The 18,201-nt window shown below is 43.0% G+C and overlaps 1 protein-coding gene across 1 annotated transcript in view; it reads left to right on the forward strand.

The window, feature by feature from the left end:
- LOC101009090 (hepatocyte nuclear factor 6) overlaps positions 1 to 12,708 on the forward strand; it is a 34,868-nt gene extending 22,160 nt beyond the window's left edge. The window contains 1 exon segment of the mRNA XM_003900961.4: positions 11,263 to 12,708. Within this exon segment, the coding sequence (XP_003901010.1) occupies positions 11,263 to 11,555 (293 nt within the window). The 3' untranslated portion in view covers positions 11,556 to 12,708.
- Positions 12,709 to 18,201: the final 5,493 nt, after the last annotated feature.

An 18,201-nucleotide genomic window follows, 5' to 3' on the forward strand; every position in this document is an offset into this window, starting at 1 on the left:
CTTCATTGCATAGGGAGTTTTTGTATGGAAAAGAGAAAAGGAAGGACTTTCTGGATGCAGGAAACATCTTGGGCAAAGCAGTGGGTGTGTGGAGGTTCGTACCTAGGAATGACTTCTGAGCAGTGTGGCAGGAGTGATTGATATTGAGTGGGCAGTAGTAGGAGGTGACATGGGAAACGTGGTTGAGGCCAGAGTGTCAAGGTCCTTGAATATCATGGGAGATCAGCCGCCAAGGGCTTTCATCTTGGGCTTTTGGGAGACCCCTGTGAAACTAATTGTACAAAATGCGTGTCATGGGAAGAATAGCATTTACAGTTTGATTCTACGGACAACTTTCCAGAAAAGCAAACTAGGAAAACTTCACTCATTGGAAATTAATTAGAGAAAATGTCTGATGACTTAGTGAAAACTCAAGATTGTAGGTTTTTAAAAGAAATTCTGTTTTATAACTCTCAATTACTGTAAATACTATAAAGTAACATATACATCTATTAATTAGAAAAACGAGGTCGATAAGCTAAGACTTACAATTCACAATAGGCATAGATGAGGTAAAAATAAGCAGGTAATTCATCAGGTATGCTTTTCGTTTTGACTGTTTTGTGGAATCACCATTATAACTAGAGCATCCATATCACAGATTTCCAATTATTGGAGGCAAACTATTGAGAGTCTTTTTTAAGTGAGGGGTACTGATGTAATAAAACTCCAACTGATCAGCCATTACCAGAAGTTTAGGAATTTAGAACTCTTAAAGAATTTAGAAAAATCCTTCTTTAGTTTTAATTTTTAGTTATGGATGCATAATAGTTGTATATATTTATGGGGTACATGTGATATTTTGATACAAGCATACAATCTGTAATGATAAAATCAGGGTAACTAGGGTATCCATCACTTCAAGCATTTATCATTTTTTCATGTTCGGAACATTCCAATTCAACTCTTTTAGCGGTTTTGAAATACACAATAAATTATAATTAACTGTAGTTGCCCTATAGCGCCACCTAACACTAGATCTTATGCATTCTATATAACTGTATTTTTGTACCCATTAAGCATCCCCTCTTTATCCCCCACTCCCCACTACCCTTCCCAGCCTCTGGTAACCATCATTCTACTCTCCATCTCCATGAGTTCAGGTTTTTTTTTGTAGCTCCTACCTGTGAGTGAGAACATGCAATATTTACCTTTCTGTGCCTGGCTTATTTCACTGAACGTAATACCCTCCAGTTCCATCCGTGTTGCTGCAAATGACAAGATTTCATCCTTTTTATGGCTGAATAATATGTATATATGTATATGTACCACATTTTCTTTATCCATTCACCTGTTGATGGACACTTACATTGATGCCACATCTTGCCTATTGTGAATAGTGCTGCAATAAACATGGCAGTGCAGATATCCCTTCAATATACGGATAGAAATCAAAATTCTTGAGCCAAACTTGCAGAAAAGAGCCATATTGCCCTTTGCTACAGACCAAACTAGCAGGTGCAAGGCTGCAGCTTCTCACTCCCCACCAGTTCCTTTGAAGCTGCAGTGCAGGGGGAGAGCTTCATGGAGGGAAGGGTCAGGTTGATGGGTGTCTCTTCCTGTGAGTATGAAAACTGATGAGCCTGTGCTCAGGAAAATGTGTGCACGTGAGCGTGAATGGCCAGCAAGAGGACGATGCCAGTGTCATTGGGTACTAAATGCATTCTTTCGACGAGAATTCTCAGCTACTATTCTAATTCAGGTTTAGCCTCTATCACAGGGAAAACAGAACAAGGGATGGAAGACAATGTTTGTGGAGAGAAGAACTGAGATAGTCTAGAGTCACACCAAAATAGCTGTTTGCAGGGTCAGAGAAAGCGAAAGCTGGTATGGTTCTGTTTCCCCGCAGTCTGTGCCTGAGGAGGAGCGGGGCCACACTTCCCGATGTCCTCCAGTGCTGTCATGGGGGCCTGCGCTGGCTGAAATCCCAGCTGTACCATTTTGCTGTTGGGGTGATGTGGGCCAGTCCCTTAACCTCGCCGAGCTTCAGGCTGCTCATTCGTCGACTAGCGAGAATAACAGCATCTCCCTCGTGCCCTTATTGTGAGGTCTGGTAAGGTGATTCATGAATGGGGCTTAGCTCAGGAGATGCTGTCCACCCCTCCCAGGCCCAGGCAACCTTGTCCAGGGTTCCCATCTCTCCTGGGATGCAGCTGTGAAGCTTCACCTGGAGAAGACAGGTCCATCACCACATTTGATTCACTGACTCAGGAAGGACTCCAGGCAGCAGACTATGGGATGACAGGATTCTGTCCTGGACACCTCCGCTAGGGAAGCAGACCAGGGGCAGGGAGAGGCTGCAGTGACTTCCCTGGCCTGGCTTTTGCCAAGGCCCTCTGCTCCCGCTCTTTCCTTTTCCATTGGCTGAGCTGCTTCCTTCAGCTTCTTCTCAAAGCTGATACACACAAGGAAACAGCCATCCCATGCTCCCCTGCACCCTTCCTGACATGAGGCTACTCCAGCCCCTCTCCCAGGCCAGCATGGGTGTGCTGTCTGCTATGCTACCAGAACTCCCTTTGTCTCAACTTCCATCCAGCCCACTTTCCTGGAAGGCCAAACCGCAGTCCTTTCAGCCACAGCAAGACAGGTCTGGCTGACAACTGACAACTGCTTGGCTGACCACCTGCTGCTGCTCTGTTCACCTTGGGTGCAAGTCCTCTGAGCTCCACTTCACCCGCTGCTTCAGGTTCTGCCCCCGTTTCACCATCCTGGAGAAAGTTTCCATGATGTGTTCACTGTTGCTGCCCTCTGCTTCCAGGGTCCAGTGAAGCTGGAGGCCCAAGTCCCCTGCTAACCAGCCCACAGGCAACTTGCCTAACCTCTCTGACAGGGTTTCACCTACAAAAAAAAGAAAGAATACCCATTTCTACCTAACCTGAGTTTTGTGGGGATCACATGGTAAGGTTTTATGGGGGTGTTTTAACCACTGTAAAGCAAGACACAAGGGTGAGTTACGGTGATTATTCCCCACTGGGAATGTCTACTCTTTGCATGTTCTTGTTAGGCCTTCCATGTGCGTGACCAGAAGAGTTTCCATAGTTGCTCTGGCTACCCACAGAGACAGCAAACACAGCTCATGTCCAGCGGGTTGTTTGGGCTCCACTTCCCTCTGCTGGCCGTCAGTTTCCAGACAATCTGTGCGGGGCTTTGCTGCCCATGCAAAGGCTGTCCTTGCCCATATCAGTTAGAGCTCACTGGTGTTGCTTTGCGAATGGCACATTGGGCTGTGCCCTCTGAATTTGCCACTTAAGAGCTCCTTTATCCCCCAAACAACTGGGGATGCAGCTTATAAAAACATACACAGCACAGTAAGATCACTCAAGGCAAGGCAGATAACATTCTGACCTAGGACTCCTGGAGTCTGAGCTCTAATCCTGACTGTCTCAGTCAATCCAATGGCTCTTTCATCTCCACAGTGTAGGTACTGGCCTGGAATACAGGCTCAGGAACAGTCCTGCCACGTTTACTTGCATAGCTCCCCCTTCATGTGTCTCTCCCCACCCCCATTGCATTTTACTGAAATCTGTTTATTTGTGTGCTCACTTGTCCACATATATTGTCTCTAAGAGTTTACTTTGAAAAACAGCTTCAGCTGACAAGAGAGGGTCTTCGGGGCTGAATGCACATGAACTACCTCTTGTCCTTTGCCACAGCCCAGAAAACGGTCTCTCTCAGTGGCAGGTAGGGGTGAGAGCAGAGGGCTCACCCCGTGTGCATGCCTGGCTGTCGCTGCTCTTACAACTTAATAGAGATGTAATTCACATACCATAGAATTCACCCATTTAAAATTATCCAGTCAGTCACAGAACTTTTCAACCACAGTCAATTTTAGAACATTTTCATCAGCCCCCAAAAAAGAAGCACCTTACCTATTAGTCACTCCCATTTCCCACCACCACCCCTTTAGCCATAAGCAACCACCAGACTGCTTTCTATCCCTATGAATGTTCACATTCTGGCCCACATGCTTTTTGATATTTTTGTTCCCTACCCCTGAAGCCCCAAGCTCTCCTGAGCAGGGTTGGCAGGGATGTCATGGCCAAGCCCATCAGGAATCTGGGTAGCAGCCCTGGGCTGGCTCTTGAGAACTTCAAGATGTGTCTTGCCTTACCAGCACACCCCCATCTGACCCAGAGGCACTGGAGCAGCAAAGGGGCTGAGGGCCGCCTGGACCTTTCTCTTCTAAATCCAGGCCAGACCCCCCTTGCGTGACTCAGACATCACAGGCTTACCTGTGCAAGAACAGTTGGCCCTGCAGGCTGCTGAGGGGTTGCGGTTTTCAGCATCTACATCAGCCTTTAGGGTGAAGATGCTGCATCTCCAGCAGGCCCTTATGAAAATGCCAAGTTGTCTTTAGATGTCAAGGCAGTTTCATGGTGTCCTGGACATCTCAGCCCTTCCCCTTTACTGCTTTCTAGCCCACTTTCTCTGCGATGATGTTAGGACAACATACTCTAGGGCAGCTATTTCGAGGGAGAAAATACTTGGCTAGAGTCCAAGGACTCACAGAGAGCAAGCCACAGATGAGTGGATAAGCTGCCGGCACACAGCTCAAGCCCAGCTCTGTGGCCACTGATAGTTGTGTGATCTTGACCAAGTCCCTCACCTTCTTTGAGCTTAGTGTCCCCAGCTGCAAAATGGAATATGATGGCTTCTCTCACCTCACAAAATGGTACTAGGAATTAGTAAGATAATATCTTTTATGGTTTGAATGTGTCCCCCAAATTTCCTGTGTTGGAAACATAATCCCCAAATTCATAAAGTTGGTAGTATTTGCAGGTGCATATCCACGGAGCTGGGCCAGAGCTTGCATCTTCTGAGTCCAGGCTCATTTAAGAAGTTGTATCATAAGTTCATCTGGCTTTATTAATGCCTCCCAGGCCAAAATGTCTGTGCCCACATATTCCCAGACAAATTCTTGGCAGACTTTTGCATAATTCAATCAGCACTTTATACGTTGTAAAGTCCTTTGTATCGTTAAGTCAGGAAAATGGATATAAGTTGGTATACAAATGCTTGAGTGACAACTGATCCTAAGATGTTACTACATACTATGTTTTATAAAGTGTGTTCTAAGACAGGGCTTCTTAAACTCTAGGTAGTGAAGGACTAGTTTGTTGGTTTGTTTCTAACTTCCATCTGTCCTGAATGAATAATTTTGATAATACAATAAAAAATATATTACTAGAAAAATAATCACACATTTGAATGTTGCAGCAATGTCAAACTGCCATAAACATTTCTAATTGCTTATTCTCAATTTTTTGTACTGACCTTGTTGCAGGTCAGTAATGGTTCACAGACCAGCACAGGTCTGCCAATCCTGTGGCACACAAAGTCATGCTCTGACTTTTACCATCTTTCAGGCCTACTTCTACCTCCTCCATAGTACTCACTTCCGGTGACCTCACCCATAAACATCAAAGTCTGATACGAGCCCCTGCTGCCCTTTGCCAGTGCATCCTATAGATCTGTCTGCTTGCCCACCCCCATGGAGGTGACTCAAAATGGGTCTTCATCATCAGTACTATCTTTCACCAACAAGGGCCATCTCCTTCCACTTAATCCAGTTCACTGACAAGTATTTCTCTATTTTTAATGGAAACCATATCCCTACATAAAAAATATTATATTCACATAAACATGTGTGTTGCTGTTCCCCAAGCAGCACTACTTCTTGTCATACTCCTTCTCTCTCTCTCTCTCTCTCTATATATATATACACTATATATACTCACATGGACTCTCATAACCTCCAATTGGGAGTTTCCTACCTTACGATGGTAAGGTAGGAATTACGATGGGTAATCTCTACTCTGAAATCAACTCCGTGGAAATTTCAGCTCTCACAGCTATGGTCTGGTGAAAGCTTCTAGAAGTATGACTTGTTTCTACAGGTTGCTCCTCCTAGCCTCCTCTGGTCATTCAGTGACTCTCAATAAGCTTTAGTCTACTCTCCATTTTACTGATATCTCTGCTTTCTTTTTCAGCACCTCCAACTTTGGCAGCATTTCCTCCAGATCTAATCACATCCACTTATTCGCAGACATACCTCTGTCCCATACCCACATGGATACTGATCTGCCCTTACAACCAGGCCCTAGGCCAGGGTGTCCTGGAGATACAGAGTGAGTCAGCCAGGGTCCCTGCTCCAAGAGAACCTCACTCCCCAGGTTCTGGTATTGTAACGTCTACGGTACTTGAGGTCCCGGGGCAGGAACTTCCAAACTGCATTTCCCCAACATTAATATTGTATAAGACATTAATTGACAGTCTCCACCAAAAAGGGTTCTGGGGTCAAACAAATTTGAGAAACAGAATTAGGTGTGCTTACATATATTATGAATCCTGAGGAAGAGGCAATATATAATAGATTTTTTTTAAATGTCCTTGATCTGCAAACCATCTTTTCAAGGAACCCGTGTTTGAGAATCATTCTTCTGATGCCATTTGGGAAATGCTGGCTCAGGGGTAGCTTCAGCAGACAGTCCTGCCAAATGCCAAGGACCAGACTGAAGTCATTCAAACATATAATCTGGCTAGATGGAAGATGAATATCTCTTTCTGATTTCCCTTAGCTCTGCCTTTTGAATGATAAATAAGTCAAGTCTGCACCCAGTGCTCTGTTATTTACTTTCCCGTGGGTGTGTGTTCTGTGTAATTTACCATCTAGAGACCTAATGACTTCCAAGTCTATATTTCTAGCCCAGACCTCTTCCCTGAACTCCAGATCCCATACATCCTGCTGTCTGCTGGACAACCACCTATTGGAGATCTTTAACAGAATGTCCAGCAAACACATCCAATGCAATTTGTTCCATATAGAAGTGGTTACTACCCTCATAAAACTCATTCTCCCTCTGTATTTCCTAATGGCCCCATTGCTATCATCCAACCAGAAACCCGGCAGGTGTTCCAGACTACACCTTCTTAGCCAAGTACTCAGTAAGTCTTCTTGATTTGACCTCCCAAGAAGTTCTTCTCCATTCTCAACTGCCATCGTCTAATTATGGGTCCTCATTATAGTGGTTTTCTTTTCTTTTTTGGAGATGGAGTCTCGCTCTGTCACCCAGGCTGGGGTGCAGTGGTGCAATATCAGCTGACTGCATCCTCCGCCTCCCAGGTTCAAGCAATTCTCCTGCCTCAGCCCCCCGAGTAGCTGGGATTACAGGCGCCCACGACCACGCCCTGCTAATGTTTGTATTTTTAGTAGAGACAGGGTTTCACCGTGTTGGCCAGGTTGATCTCAAACTCCTGACCTCAAGTAATCTGCCTGCCTCGGCCTCCCAAAGTGCTGGGATTACAGGCATGAGCAACTGTGCCTGGCCCTACGGTGGTTTTCTGACTTCTATTTTAGGTCTGTTTCTCTGCAAAACAGACTCTGAGTTTCTGAGATGCGCAAGCAGAAAGGTTTTTGGAGCAAGTTAAGGAGAATAACTCCCCTGGGGGTGGTGAAGGAAGTAAGATTGGGCAGAAGGAGGAGTTGAACAGCAATGTAGGTGCAAAAATACCCTCAACCAATTATATGGAGTGCTCTTGAACCAGATGACTCTTTAGAGTTGTCTCACTTGATGCAAGGGGTTGGGTTGAAGGTCCTTAAACCAACTCATTTCCACTCTCCTAGACCACCACCTTCCATAACCCCATCTCCTACACCCCCCCACCCACCTCCACTAGATATGGGCAAACCCCCACCCCACCCCAGGGTGGCATAACCTTTGGCCAAGGGCAATTCCAAGAATGGACCTCACCTGAGAGCCACCTGTCACCAAACCCTTCCAGCAGCTGGAGGAACGAGTGCCTCAGTCCTGAAGGGGGATCTGGGTGGTAGACCACAGCACCGACTGTAGCATTCTTGTTCCTAATCTTGCTGCTTTCCAGTTCTCCCTCCACAACGCCACCAGAGGGGTTTTTCTAAGCCCAAATGTAATCACACTACACCCTTACTCATACCTCTCCATACCTCCTCCTTACTTACGAGATGATTCATATCTGATCTCTGTCTAAGCACGAAGCCATCTCCCACAGCCTTTCCTTCTTGTGTGCCCTCTTGCCTCACAAATACCAATCTACTAATACTTATCAATCCTTCACAGTGCTGCTCCCTCTGCAGGGAACGAGCTTTCCCACTCTTCCCACTCCTCTCACTAGCAAGCCTCCATTTATCCTTTAGGGCCCATCTGAAGCACCTTCTCTATAATGCCTTCCTGAATATCTTCAAGCATTAGACTCTGTACACTCCTTTTACACTCTTGTAGTTAATTGCTTATATGCAGTTATTTGCTTAAATCTGGCATCCTTAAGAGCAAAACCTGCGTTGTAGTCTTTTTATTTATTTATTATTTATTTTATTTTATTTATTTTTTTTTTTTTTTCAGATGGAGTCTCGCTCTGTCGCCCAGGCTGGAGTGCAGAGGCACGATCTCAGCTCACTGCAAGCTCCACCTCCCGGATTCACACCATTCTCCTGCCTCAGCCTCCCGAGTAACTGGGACTACAGGCGCCCGCCACTGCGCCCAGCTAATTTTCTGTATTTTTAGTAGAGACGGAGTTTCACCATGTTAGCCAGGATAGTCTTGATCTCCTGACCTCATGATCAGCCCTCCTCAGCCTCCCAAGTGCTGGGATTACAGGCGTGAGCCACCGCGCCTGGCCTTGTATTCATTTTTAAGTCAATGAATCAGCCATCGGCATCAGTATTGTATGAGGCTGTGTCTACAGGGGCTGACTCAAACTAACTGGAGTTGACTTTAGTCATTTTTTTCTGGGACTTAATCTGGGTGCCCAGTGAGGGCTGTAGGCCCCTGTGAGGAGGAACTCTATTTGGAGACTCTCACCTGGCTCAGGATGTATATAACGCGAGGCTCTGAGGGAGTTGGGCATTTAATAACCCTGCCCATTAGGTTGATGCCGCCCCCCATGGTGGGCAAGAAGCATAGCAAGTGACCTACAGGACATGTTACAAAAGGCCATAAGGCCTGCCTTGCCTACAAATCTCTCTTTCATGACTGAGCCCTCCCTTCATGTTCATTCTGAAATTCTCACTCCTATATTTACTAATAGTTGGATCAGTGGCCCCGTAAGTGGGGTGAATACACTCCGGAGCCTGGGCAAGCAGATGCATCTCTAGAAGAGAATTTCATGTCTATTTTTATTTTATCCCTTTAAAAATTTTAATATTGTGGGCTGTGGGCAGTGGCTCACACCTCTAATGGGAGGCCCAGGTGGGCAGATTGCTTGAGCCCAGGAGCTCAAGACCAGCCTGGGCAATATGGTGAAACCCCATCTCTATAAAAAATACAAAAAAAAATAGCCGGGTGTGGCAGCACGCACCTGTAGTGCCATCTACTCCAGAGGCTGAGGTGAGAGGATCGCTTGAGCCCAGGGAGGCAGAGGTTGCAGTGCACTGAGATTGCACCACTGCACTCCAGCCCGGGCAACAGGGTGAGATCCTGTCTCAAAAAAAAAAAATGTTTTTGTATTGTGTATGTTTTATAATGTGCACCATACAGTAGTCTACTAACACATGTATATGATTTATAAATAAATAATATAAGGGAATATATACTCAGAACTTTTTTTTTACTAAGTGGCACATTGTTTTAAAAAATTGGAGCCCTCTGGATTGGACTGTAAAGCCTTGAGCCCTCTCCAGCCTTCACTTATGAGCTCTGCAGCTGATCTGTTGCTGAGCTAATTTCTACCAATGGGCACCTAAAGTTTTACAGGAACTCTGAAGTCCAGAATCTACCCAGCTGGGAATGAAAGGGAGGGGGAGGCTGAGGAGAGCACAGAGGCTGAATCTAGCCAGAGCTGGTGAACCATCAGGTAAGGAATTGAGAACCTGGAATACACAGAGGCATGTGGTGAAGCAGAGGGCAGCAACAGGCAGGACAGCAATGGGAGGGATGCGATATGGAAGAGTGGCAATCCCTCCCTCCACCACAAAGCATGCCCCACCCATCTTCCACTATGGTGGGGATGAGAGATACAATCAGCCAGATATAAAGGTGGCAGTGGCAGCTCTAGAACACCTACATACGGGGCTAGGAGGCAGCAATCTGATGGCAGTGAGGGCATAGGAGCCTTGTCTTAAGGCTGCATACGCATATCAGAGCACCTGGGTTATGTGGTTATTTGTGGATGGTTGTGGGGATTGATTGATGGTGGAGATTGGGCGGAGGGGCGGTGTGCATTATTACCAGTGCAGCCCTGAGAGTCCTTTAGCAGGTGGAAACTAGTGAGCCGCATTAGGATGGAAAGAGAATTATGGCATCTAAAATCAGGAGAGACCCTGATCTGGCGCCAAACCCTGGGGCCTGAGGGCTGCATTGGGATGATATGTTAGAATAGCTCTAGCAGCCAAAAAGCATCTTGGTAATACAGGACCAAACATGCATGGGTAGGGAATGGGCCCCTCAGTGGGAGACCAGGTAAGGGATGAGGGGGACTCCAAGAGCATGGCTTGCAAAAAGGAGGCACAGAGAGAACCCAGAGATGAACATGGCTAACTTGGCAGGTTTAGTCTCAATGTCGAGGAAGAGTGGTTCACACCTCCACAGTTCCCGGTTCCACTAGAAAATCAGTAGAAGACTGATGGCCATGATAAAAAACTATATACTGAACTTTCTTATATACAGATTTTCCTGGAAAATAAAAAAGATCAGAAGGGAAACAAATGCAATTCCTTTCTACTATGTTTTCAGACTCTGATTAGGCTCTTAATATTCTACGGGCAGCAGACTATAAACCCTTTGAGGGCTATAACTGCTTCTTGCTGACAAGGCATTGCATTTGTAAAGTTAGCATAAACTTTTACGTACACTATTTCATACCACAACACAGCAAGGTGGGTATTCTTGTATGCATTTTGCAGATAAAGAAACAAAAGTTCAAAGTGATAAGTTCATTTAGCCAGAAACTTACATTCTACAGGTGAGGAATCTGAGGCCCAGATGGAGTTAACTGACTCACCCAGGACAAAGAGCAAATACTCATCAAAGCCACAACCCACGCCCAGGCCTCACAGAACTTCACCTATATCCCAATTCTCCATTCTCTTATTACACTTTCCTCCCAGCCCCCCATGGTGCTTAAAGCAGAGGTCAGCAAACAGAAAGCAGGCCATGAGGAATGGCTAACAAATTTTTATGAGCTCTGTCTTTCTTCCTCTTGATTCTCCCCTAGATCATTTGTTCTAACATCTTCTGTGTTTCTTCACAGCATGTAAAAGGAAAGAACAAGAACATGGGAAGGATAGAGGCAACACACCCAAAAAGCCCAGGTTGGTCTTCACAGATGTCCAGCGTCGAACTCTACATGCAATATTCAAGGAAAATAAGCGTCCATCCAAAGAATTGCAAATCACCATTTCCCAGCAGCTGGGGTTGGAGTTGAGCACTGTCAGCAACTTCTTCATGAATGCAAGGAGGAGGAGTCTGGACAAGTGGCAGGATGAGGGCAGCTCCAATTCAGGCAACTCATCTTCTTCATCAAGCACTTGTACCAAAGCATGAAGGAAGAACCACAAACTAAAACCTCGGTGGAAAAGCTTTAAATTTAAAAAAAATTTTTAAAAGACCAGGACCTCAAGATAGCAGGTTTATACTTAGAAATATTTGAAGAAAAAAAAAGTGTTATTTATAGTCCAAAGAAACCAAAGACTTAGCCCACCTGCATTCTGACTTTGTTTGGAGACACACACTTCAGCGGGGCGGCGACTTGGCAAGACAAATGATGAGCAGGAAAACACCACTGGATCTCACACCTTCAATCCATGACCATCCTCGCTGTGCTTGGCTGTTTAGTGGTTTGGAGCATAGTGATTTTGAGCCATTGAGCGGACATCTTTTAAGATCGAACTTTCTCATCTGTTCTACCATGCCACGAAGGTGTATGATGTCTCAGTACTGTGTGTGGGTGTGTGTGCATGTGTGTGTGCGTGCATGTACACACACACGCACACACACACACAACCACCACCACCAGTGGTTAGAGACTTAGGCAGAGCTGGTCTTCAGAAGTGGTTGTGCTATAGGAGTGCAACCAACATGGTATGGGGTTGTCTGAGTTCATTGGATTAGTGATTTTGCTCGTCTAGCCTAGCGTTTGAACCTGCCAGGCCCGCAACCTAAATGCAGATTCAAACCCAGCAAAGAAAATTTGAATGACACCTAAACCAGTGCATTCTCTTTGTTTGTTAAGGAATGTTCAGATATTTTTTAAGAAATGAAACAAGAGTCCATCCATTTAAAAAATCACCTAGGTACCAAAGAACACACTTAATATTATAGTGCAGGTATTTTATTGCAATGATTTTAATAACCAAAGCTATTTTTACACAAGATACTATGTAAAGTTATACGTATGAACTGATCTAGCTGTAATACACATGCCACATAGAATCATGACTATTATTTATGACTCTTGAAGCATTTGAAATATGAGTTTTCAGAACTGGCAAGAAAGAATGTAGCTTCAGGGAAGCAATTAATATCATGGCAGAGAGGTCGATGCAGTACACGTGTACATCCAGATGGCACACTCCTTTTCAGGATCCATAAATGTCACTAAAGTAGAGAGATAGACATGATTCCATAATCTGTTCCTAGCTGAGAAAACCTGAGGATCTTTCCAAAGTAGGACCCCATTTTTACACTAGAAAACTAAGTTTAGGCCGGGCGCGGTGGCTCAAGCCTGTAATCCCAGCACTTTGGGAGGCCGAGACGGGTGGATCACAAGGTCAGGAGATCGAGACCATCCTGGCTAATCCGGTGAAACCCCGTCTCTACTAAAAAAATACAAAAAAAAACTAGCCAGGTGAGGTGGCGGGCGCCTGTAGTCCCAGCTGCTCGGGAGGCTGAGGCAGGAGAATGGCGTAAACCCGGGAGGCGGAGCTTGCAGTGAGCTGAGATCCGGCCACTGCACTCCAGCCTGGGCGACAGAGCCAGACTCCGTCTCAAAAAAAAAAAAAAGAAAAAGAAAACTAAGTTTAACAGGGAAAGTAACTAAATTAGAAAATTCGTTCAAAGTAATGCTTTTTATAAAAGGTCACTAAATGAAGAACTATCCTTAGATTAATTGACTTATATTTGCTTTATGCATTTGGCACCAAAAACCTCTTTTAAATACTTTACAAATACAAATAAAGTAAAAAAAAAAAAATTATTATTCAAATGAACTATTCAGTACTTATAAGTATCCTAAAAAGTAATCAAACTAACTTATTGCCAATTCCAGAAATTTTATCACTTGGACATCAGTAAAACAGCAGAAATGGTAGAATTGGTGGAACTGCATAGAAAAAGCCAGTGTTCTGGTGGATGACAAGACTTTTGATCTATTGGTATTAATCAATTTATTGAACTAAGAACAGCCTCCAAAGCATTCTGCATTCTTTCTTGCTACTGCATTAAGCTGGAAATTTTATAATATAGATTTTGCTCTCTAACAGGGACAGATTAAAAACTAGACCTGAGCTTACAAATACAAAATTTTAAATCTCTATTTTTCCAAATCACTTAACCAGAACTGTAGAAATCAAAGCCAAAAAAAAAAAAAAAAAAAAAAAAAGAAGTTGTATTAGTGGTACCCCAGCGAATCACTAGATTCCCAGAAAAATTCTCTCTGAATTCAGTTGGACTGTAACTTATGTAAGTGGATGCCTATTATGCCATTAGGTAAAGAATTGGATACTCTTAGTTAATTACCACCCCTACTTAGAACTATAAAATTAAATGTTATCCTAATGATAAGTTGTTTTATTGAGATTCATTAAAAATGCCAAAGAATAAAACTGAACCATCTTGACACAAAACATAACTCCTTAGCATCAAATCTCAGCACCTTGTCTAGGTCTGTAACAGGCAGGCAACTAGAGAGGTGAAGCAAAACGAACAAGCCATCTATCTGTGTCTCCTTCATGTCTGCTGCCGAATGAGAAGAGGAAACCAACATATACTTCTCTTTTGATGAAATACTGCATTTGCCTTGACATGTTTTGTCTTTTTTAAAAAATTTCACCCACAATTCCAGCTTAAAAATTTCCCTTCTAAATATGGCACAATTATAGTTCAGCTATTGAAAGAGACCGTTTAAATGGCCACCCTTCAAGATTTACTAAAAAATAGAATCTTGTCAATGACGTAAACAAAAAGGAAAAACTGATTAACATTTTCTCTCTCTCCAGGAATGGAGGGAGCCGGGGATACAGCTACATAATGTATTTATAATTTAGGAGGGAGGAAAGCCTTGTTTATCTAAAACGTGATAATTCTAAATGCAGGGAAATTCAAGCTGTGTCTACACACAATCTTACCAAATTCAATACTCCAAGAAAAGAAAAGCAGAATTCAGACAACCATGTTTTTTATTTGTTGTTACTATGTGTTAATCCCAAAATCAATCCAACACGCATGTTACCTTTTTTTTTTTTTTTTTTTTTTTTTTGAGACAGAGTTTCACTCCGTCACCCAGGCTGGAGTGCAGTGGCGTGATCTCAGCTCACTGCAAACTCTACCTCCCGGGTTCAAATGATTCTCCTGCCTCAGCCTCCCAAGCAGTTGCAATTACAGGCGCCACCACGCCCTGCTAATTTTTGTATTTTTAGTAGAGACAGGGTTTCACCATGTTGGCCAGGCTGCTCTTGAACTCCTGACCTCTGGTAATCCACCCGCCTCGGCCTCCCAAATTGCTGGGATTACAGGCATGAGCCACTGCACCTGGCCCATGTTGCATTTTTGACCAATTATTTTGGTACTGTGTAGGCACAGTCTCATAGAATATTGCTTCATTTTCAGTATCCCACCATAATGGTTTTTTAAGAAACTCACCAGTTATCCTGTTTGCTAACACCAAAGATAACTTTCATACCAGCATTGAATTTGCACCCATTATGCAATTTCAGGGCTTAGAGATATATTTTCTCATAAACAGATGCACAAATCAGAGCCTGAAAAGCAATTTTTTTACTCGACTGTTTAAGCATACTCTCATCGTTTGCTTTTTAGAAATCGTGATGGACAAAACTCAGCTTCTCACAAGCAATACACTTATTACATCATGTATGACCGATTCTTTACTTGCTCCTGAACTGGCATATAGAAAAAAAACACAATGCTTCCATTCCTATTGAGTGTAACATTAATTTCTGGCTTGAGTTTTTTAATCTACATTCCACAGAGCCAATCATGTGCCATTTGTTCACCCATCATTTCTCAATTCTTTTGCAAAATTCACCAGAAAAAGGTATCTATCTTACTGTTTTATTTGTATGTGTGTTTATTCCAAAACTGCACTTAAAGTAATCCTTTTTTTTTTTTTTTTTTTTTTTTTTGGTTGAATGGAAGTTAGTCTGTTTCTGGCCATAAGTCATTCAGGTCCTGTCATCACTGGAAGCTTTCCTGCAGAGGGCAGGGAGGTGTGACATCTGGACACCCCAAAACCCCAGACGTCAATAAATGTTCAGGTAAAAGAGCTCTGGATGTCAGGAATTGAGTATTCCAGTCCCCGGATGCAGCTGGAATAGACTCCAAAGACCAAAGAAAATGTGTGGGAAATCCAGAAGTTCTAAATGAACATGTCACTCACTGTGCCCCCGCAAAAAAAAAAAAGCGAAATTATTTTTCCAGGAAAATATAAAAGCACTACACTACTTTTGGATTCATTCCACTCCCATTGCTACCCCAGGTGAATGACCGTAGTTGCAGGTTAAATGCAAACTTTGCTATACCAAAGAGTCCTAGGACATTTTCACATGAGCTGTAAAGGCATTTTCCCTAAGAAAGGTCCTCCCTTCTTTGTACATAAAGGATGAAAACTATGCATTTAGCAAACAAAGAGAAAGCACTTCTCCTTTTTCTATCTAGTTGTTTAGGGTGCATTCAAACACCAGAGGCTGTTTTGAGACGTGTTTGGCCTTCTGGGTTATTACTGTGGTGTGGTTAGCTTTACAGTACATTTGGTAACTACTTCCTAAATAGTAAGGACAAAGAAGCAGAAGGTAAAAAAATAGCTACTTCCACGTGTAAAAAAAAAAACAAAAAAACAAACAAACAAAAAAAAACAAAAAAAAAGAAAAAAAGAAAAAAAAGTGTAAAGATCTACTATTTATAGTGTGAACCAAAGACGCTACCTCACTCAATTTCCATTGGTGATTTTAATCACATTGATGATACCAAAGAATACCAAAGATATTTTCATGCACGGTCTCAGTCTGCAGAGGGAACTCCGCCCCTTCCCTTCCCCCACCACCCTTCCTCACTCTTCACTCAGTGTGTAAACTTGTCTTCATTCTTAATAATAATACGATAATGACAACAACAACATTAGGAAATACTACTCTTATTACTGCTAGTTCTACTTGTAAATCTCTAGGCAAACATGTTGCAAACTTTGTAAACTCCTAGGACGAGTGCCTTGCTTGAACCAAAGTGTTAAACCGCTGTTGACCTCTTTCACCTTATACTCTTTGAATACCTCAGCCTCTTAGAAAGGCCACTAATGAAAAAAAAAAAAAAAAAGGAATAATTATTCACCGTGGTGCTTTTTCCGTGCAACCATGCAATGAAACTTTCTTTGATACCAAAGGATGACTTTTTTTTCCCAATTTCTTGCTGATAAACCAAAGCTCCTCCTCCTCGTTCCCTCTCAAGTTCCCCCCACCTGACTTCACCTGTCCCTCCACCAGGCAGGCCGTGCGTAACTTTTACCAATTCCTCCAAATACCTCATAGTAATAACGTTTTAGGGTTATGTTGTATAGAGAGTCTATGTGATAAGGCAGAACTTACTAGTTTGATAATTGTTAAGGTTACTTTAAAAAAAAAACTTTATAATTCTTATTTATTTTGTAGTTTGTATGTTTGGGATGTCCCCCCTCCCCTTTGGTTTGGGGTTTATTTTCTTGGCAGAACTGCTCTGTTGCTCAAGGAAGACTTAATTTCTGGAAAAGTTCCCCCCAGTGAGTTAAGGGTTGTGTAAAAAAGCAAGAATGGAATAAGAAATGATTTTTGTTTTGATGGTTACTTATGAAGTTTTTGTGTTCCGTAGAAAATTTGTTTCCACAGGGTAAAAAAAAAAAATACATATATATATATATATATATATATAAAATCTCTTTTTTGTGAAGCTGGTTCCTATTTTTCTCTATAACGTGCTGTGATTTTTTTTAATTTAATTACATTTTATATGAGCTTATTTAATCATTGCTTTAATTTATGACTGTGTAGTTTTTAAAATGTATATAGTAGAATCGAAATGGCCAAAGCTTTATGTTACAATCTTTTTGTTCTCGATGCTAAGATAAGCTGAAGGCAAGAGCTTCTCTTAACTGCAGGGTGTATCTTTAGCTTTTTCTTAGTAGGTATTTCAATGTGTGCTGTAAACACTGCCAGGTCCCCCCTCAGAAATTTGTACATGCCAAAGTGAGTGTTTCAAGATAGTCCTTTTTGTCATTTAGAAAGAAAGGCATTATTCGTGTTCTTCCTTTAATTTATTAATTTTTTTAGAAAAGATTACTTTGCAGGTAAGACCTGAAATTCCAAAAAATTTAAGACTTTTTAAATATTTCAAAGCACCGGCATTTGTGAGATACTTTGCTACTTTTTTTTTTTTTTTTTTTTTTAACCATTCGCACGGGTATGAGAAGTAGAGTGTAAAAACTCAAAAAGACAAGCTAACTTGAATTTGGAAATCCTCTAGGTTTTCCCAAGTTTCTGAATTGCTTCAAGGCAGGGGGCAGGGCATGGAGACACAGTTCCTTTTGCAAAGCTGAGAGGAGAGTGTAATGGCCTCATGCCCTTAGACAGAAAGTCAAGGCTGGGGAGCAGCTTGACCCAGCCCCTTCCCCTCTGGCCAGTCCACAGTAGATGCAAAACACGATTGCTTGGCCTCAATTATCAATAGAATTTAAGGGAAAAATCAAAGTTACACATCCCTCTCCACATCAGTTTCTTGGAATCTGCTACTCACGACTGCCCCTCCTCTCCCCACACATCCCTACCAAAGTCACAGGAGTCATCCTCAAATGTCAGGGTCCTGGGGTGAATGTACTCCATGCCTCTCTGAGTTTGTCTCCACTCACTCTTCATCTTCCGACTGGTTTCTTTTCTGCACTGGAGATGATCCCTGCCCTCAGCTCCCTTCATGGAGGCAGTTCAGATAC

This window comes from Papio anubis, unplaced genomic scaffold (assembly GCF_008728515.1).
Source record: "Papio anubis isolate 15944 unplaced genomic scaffold, Panubis1.0 scaffold212, whole genome shotgun sequence".
Classification (NCBI taxonomy): Eukaryota; Metazoa; Chordata; class Mammalia; order Primates; family Cercopithecidae; genus Papio; species Papio anubis.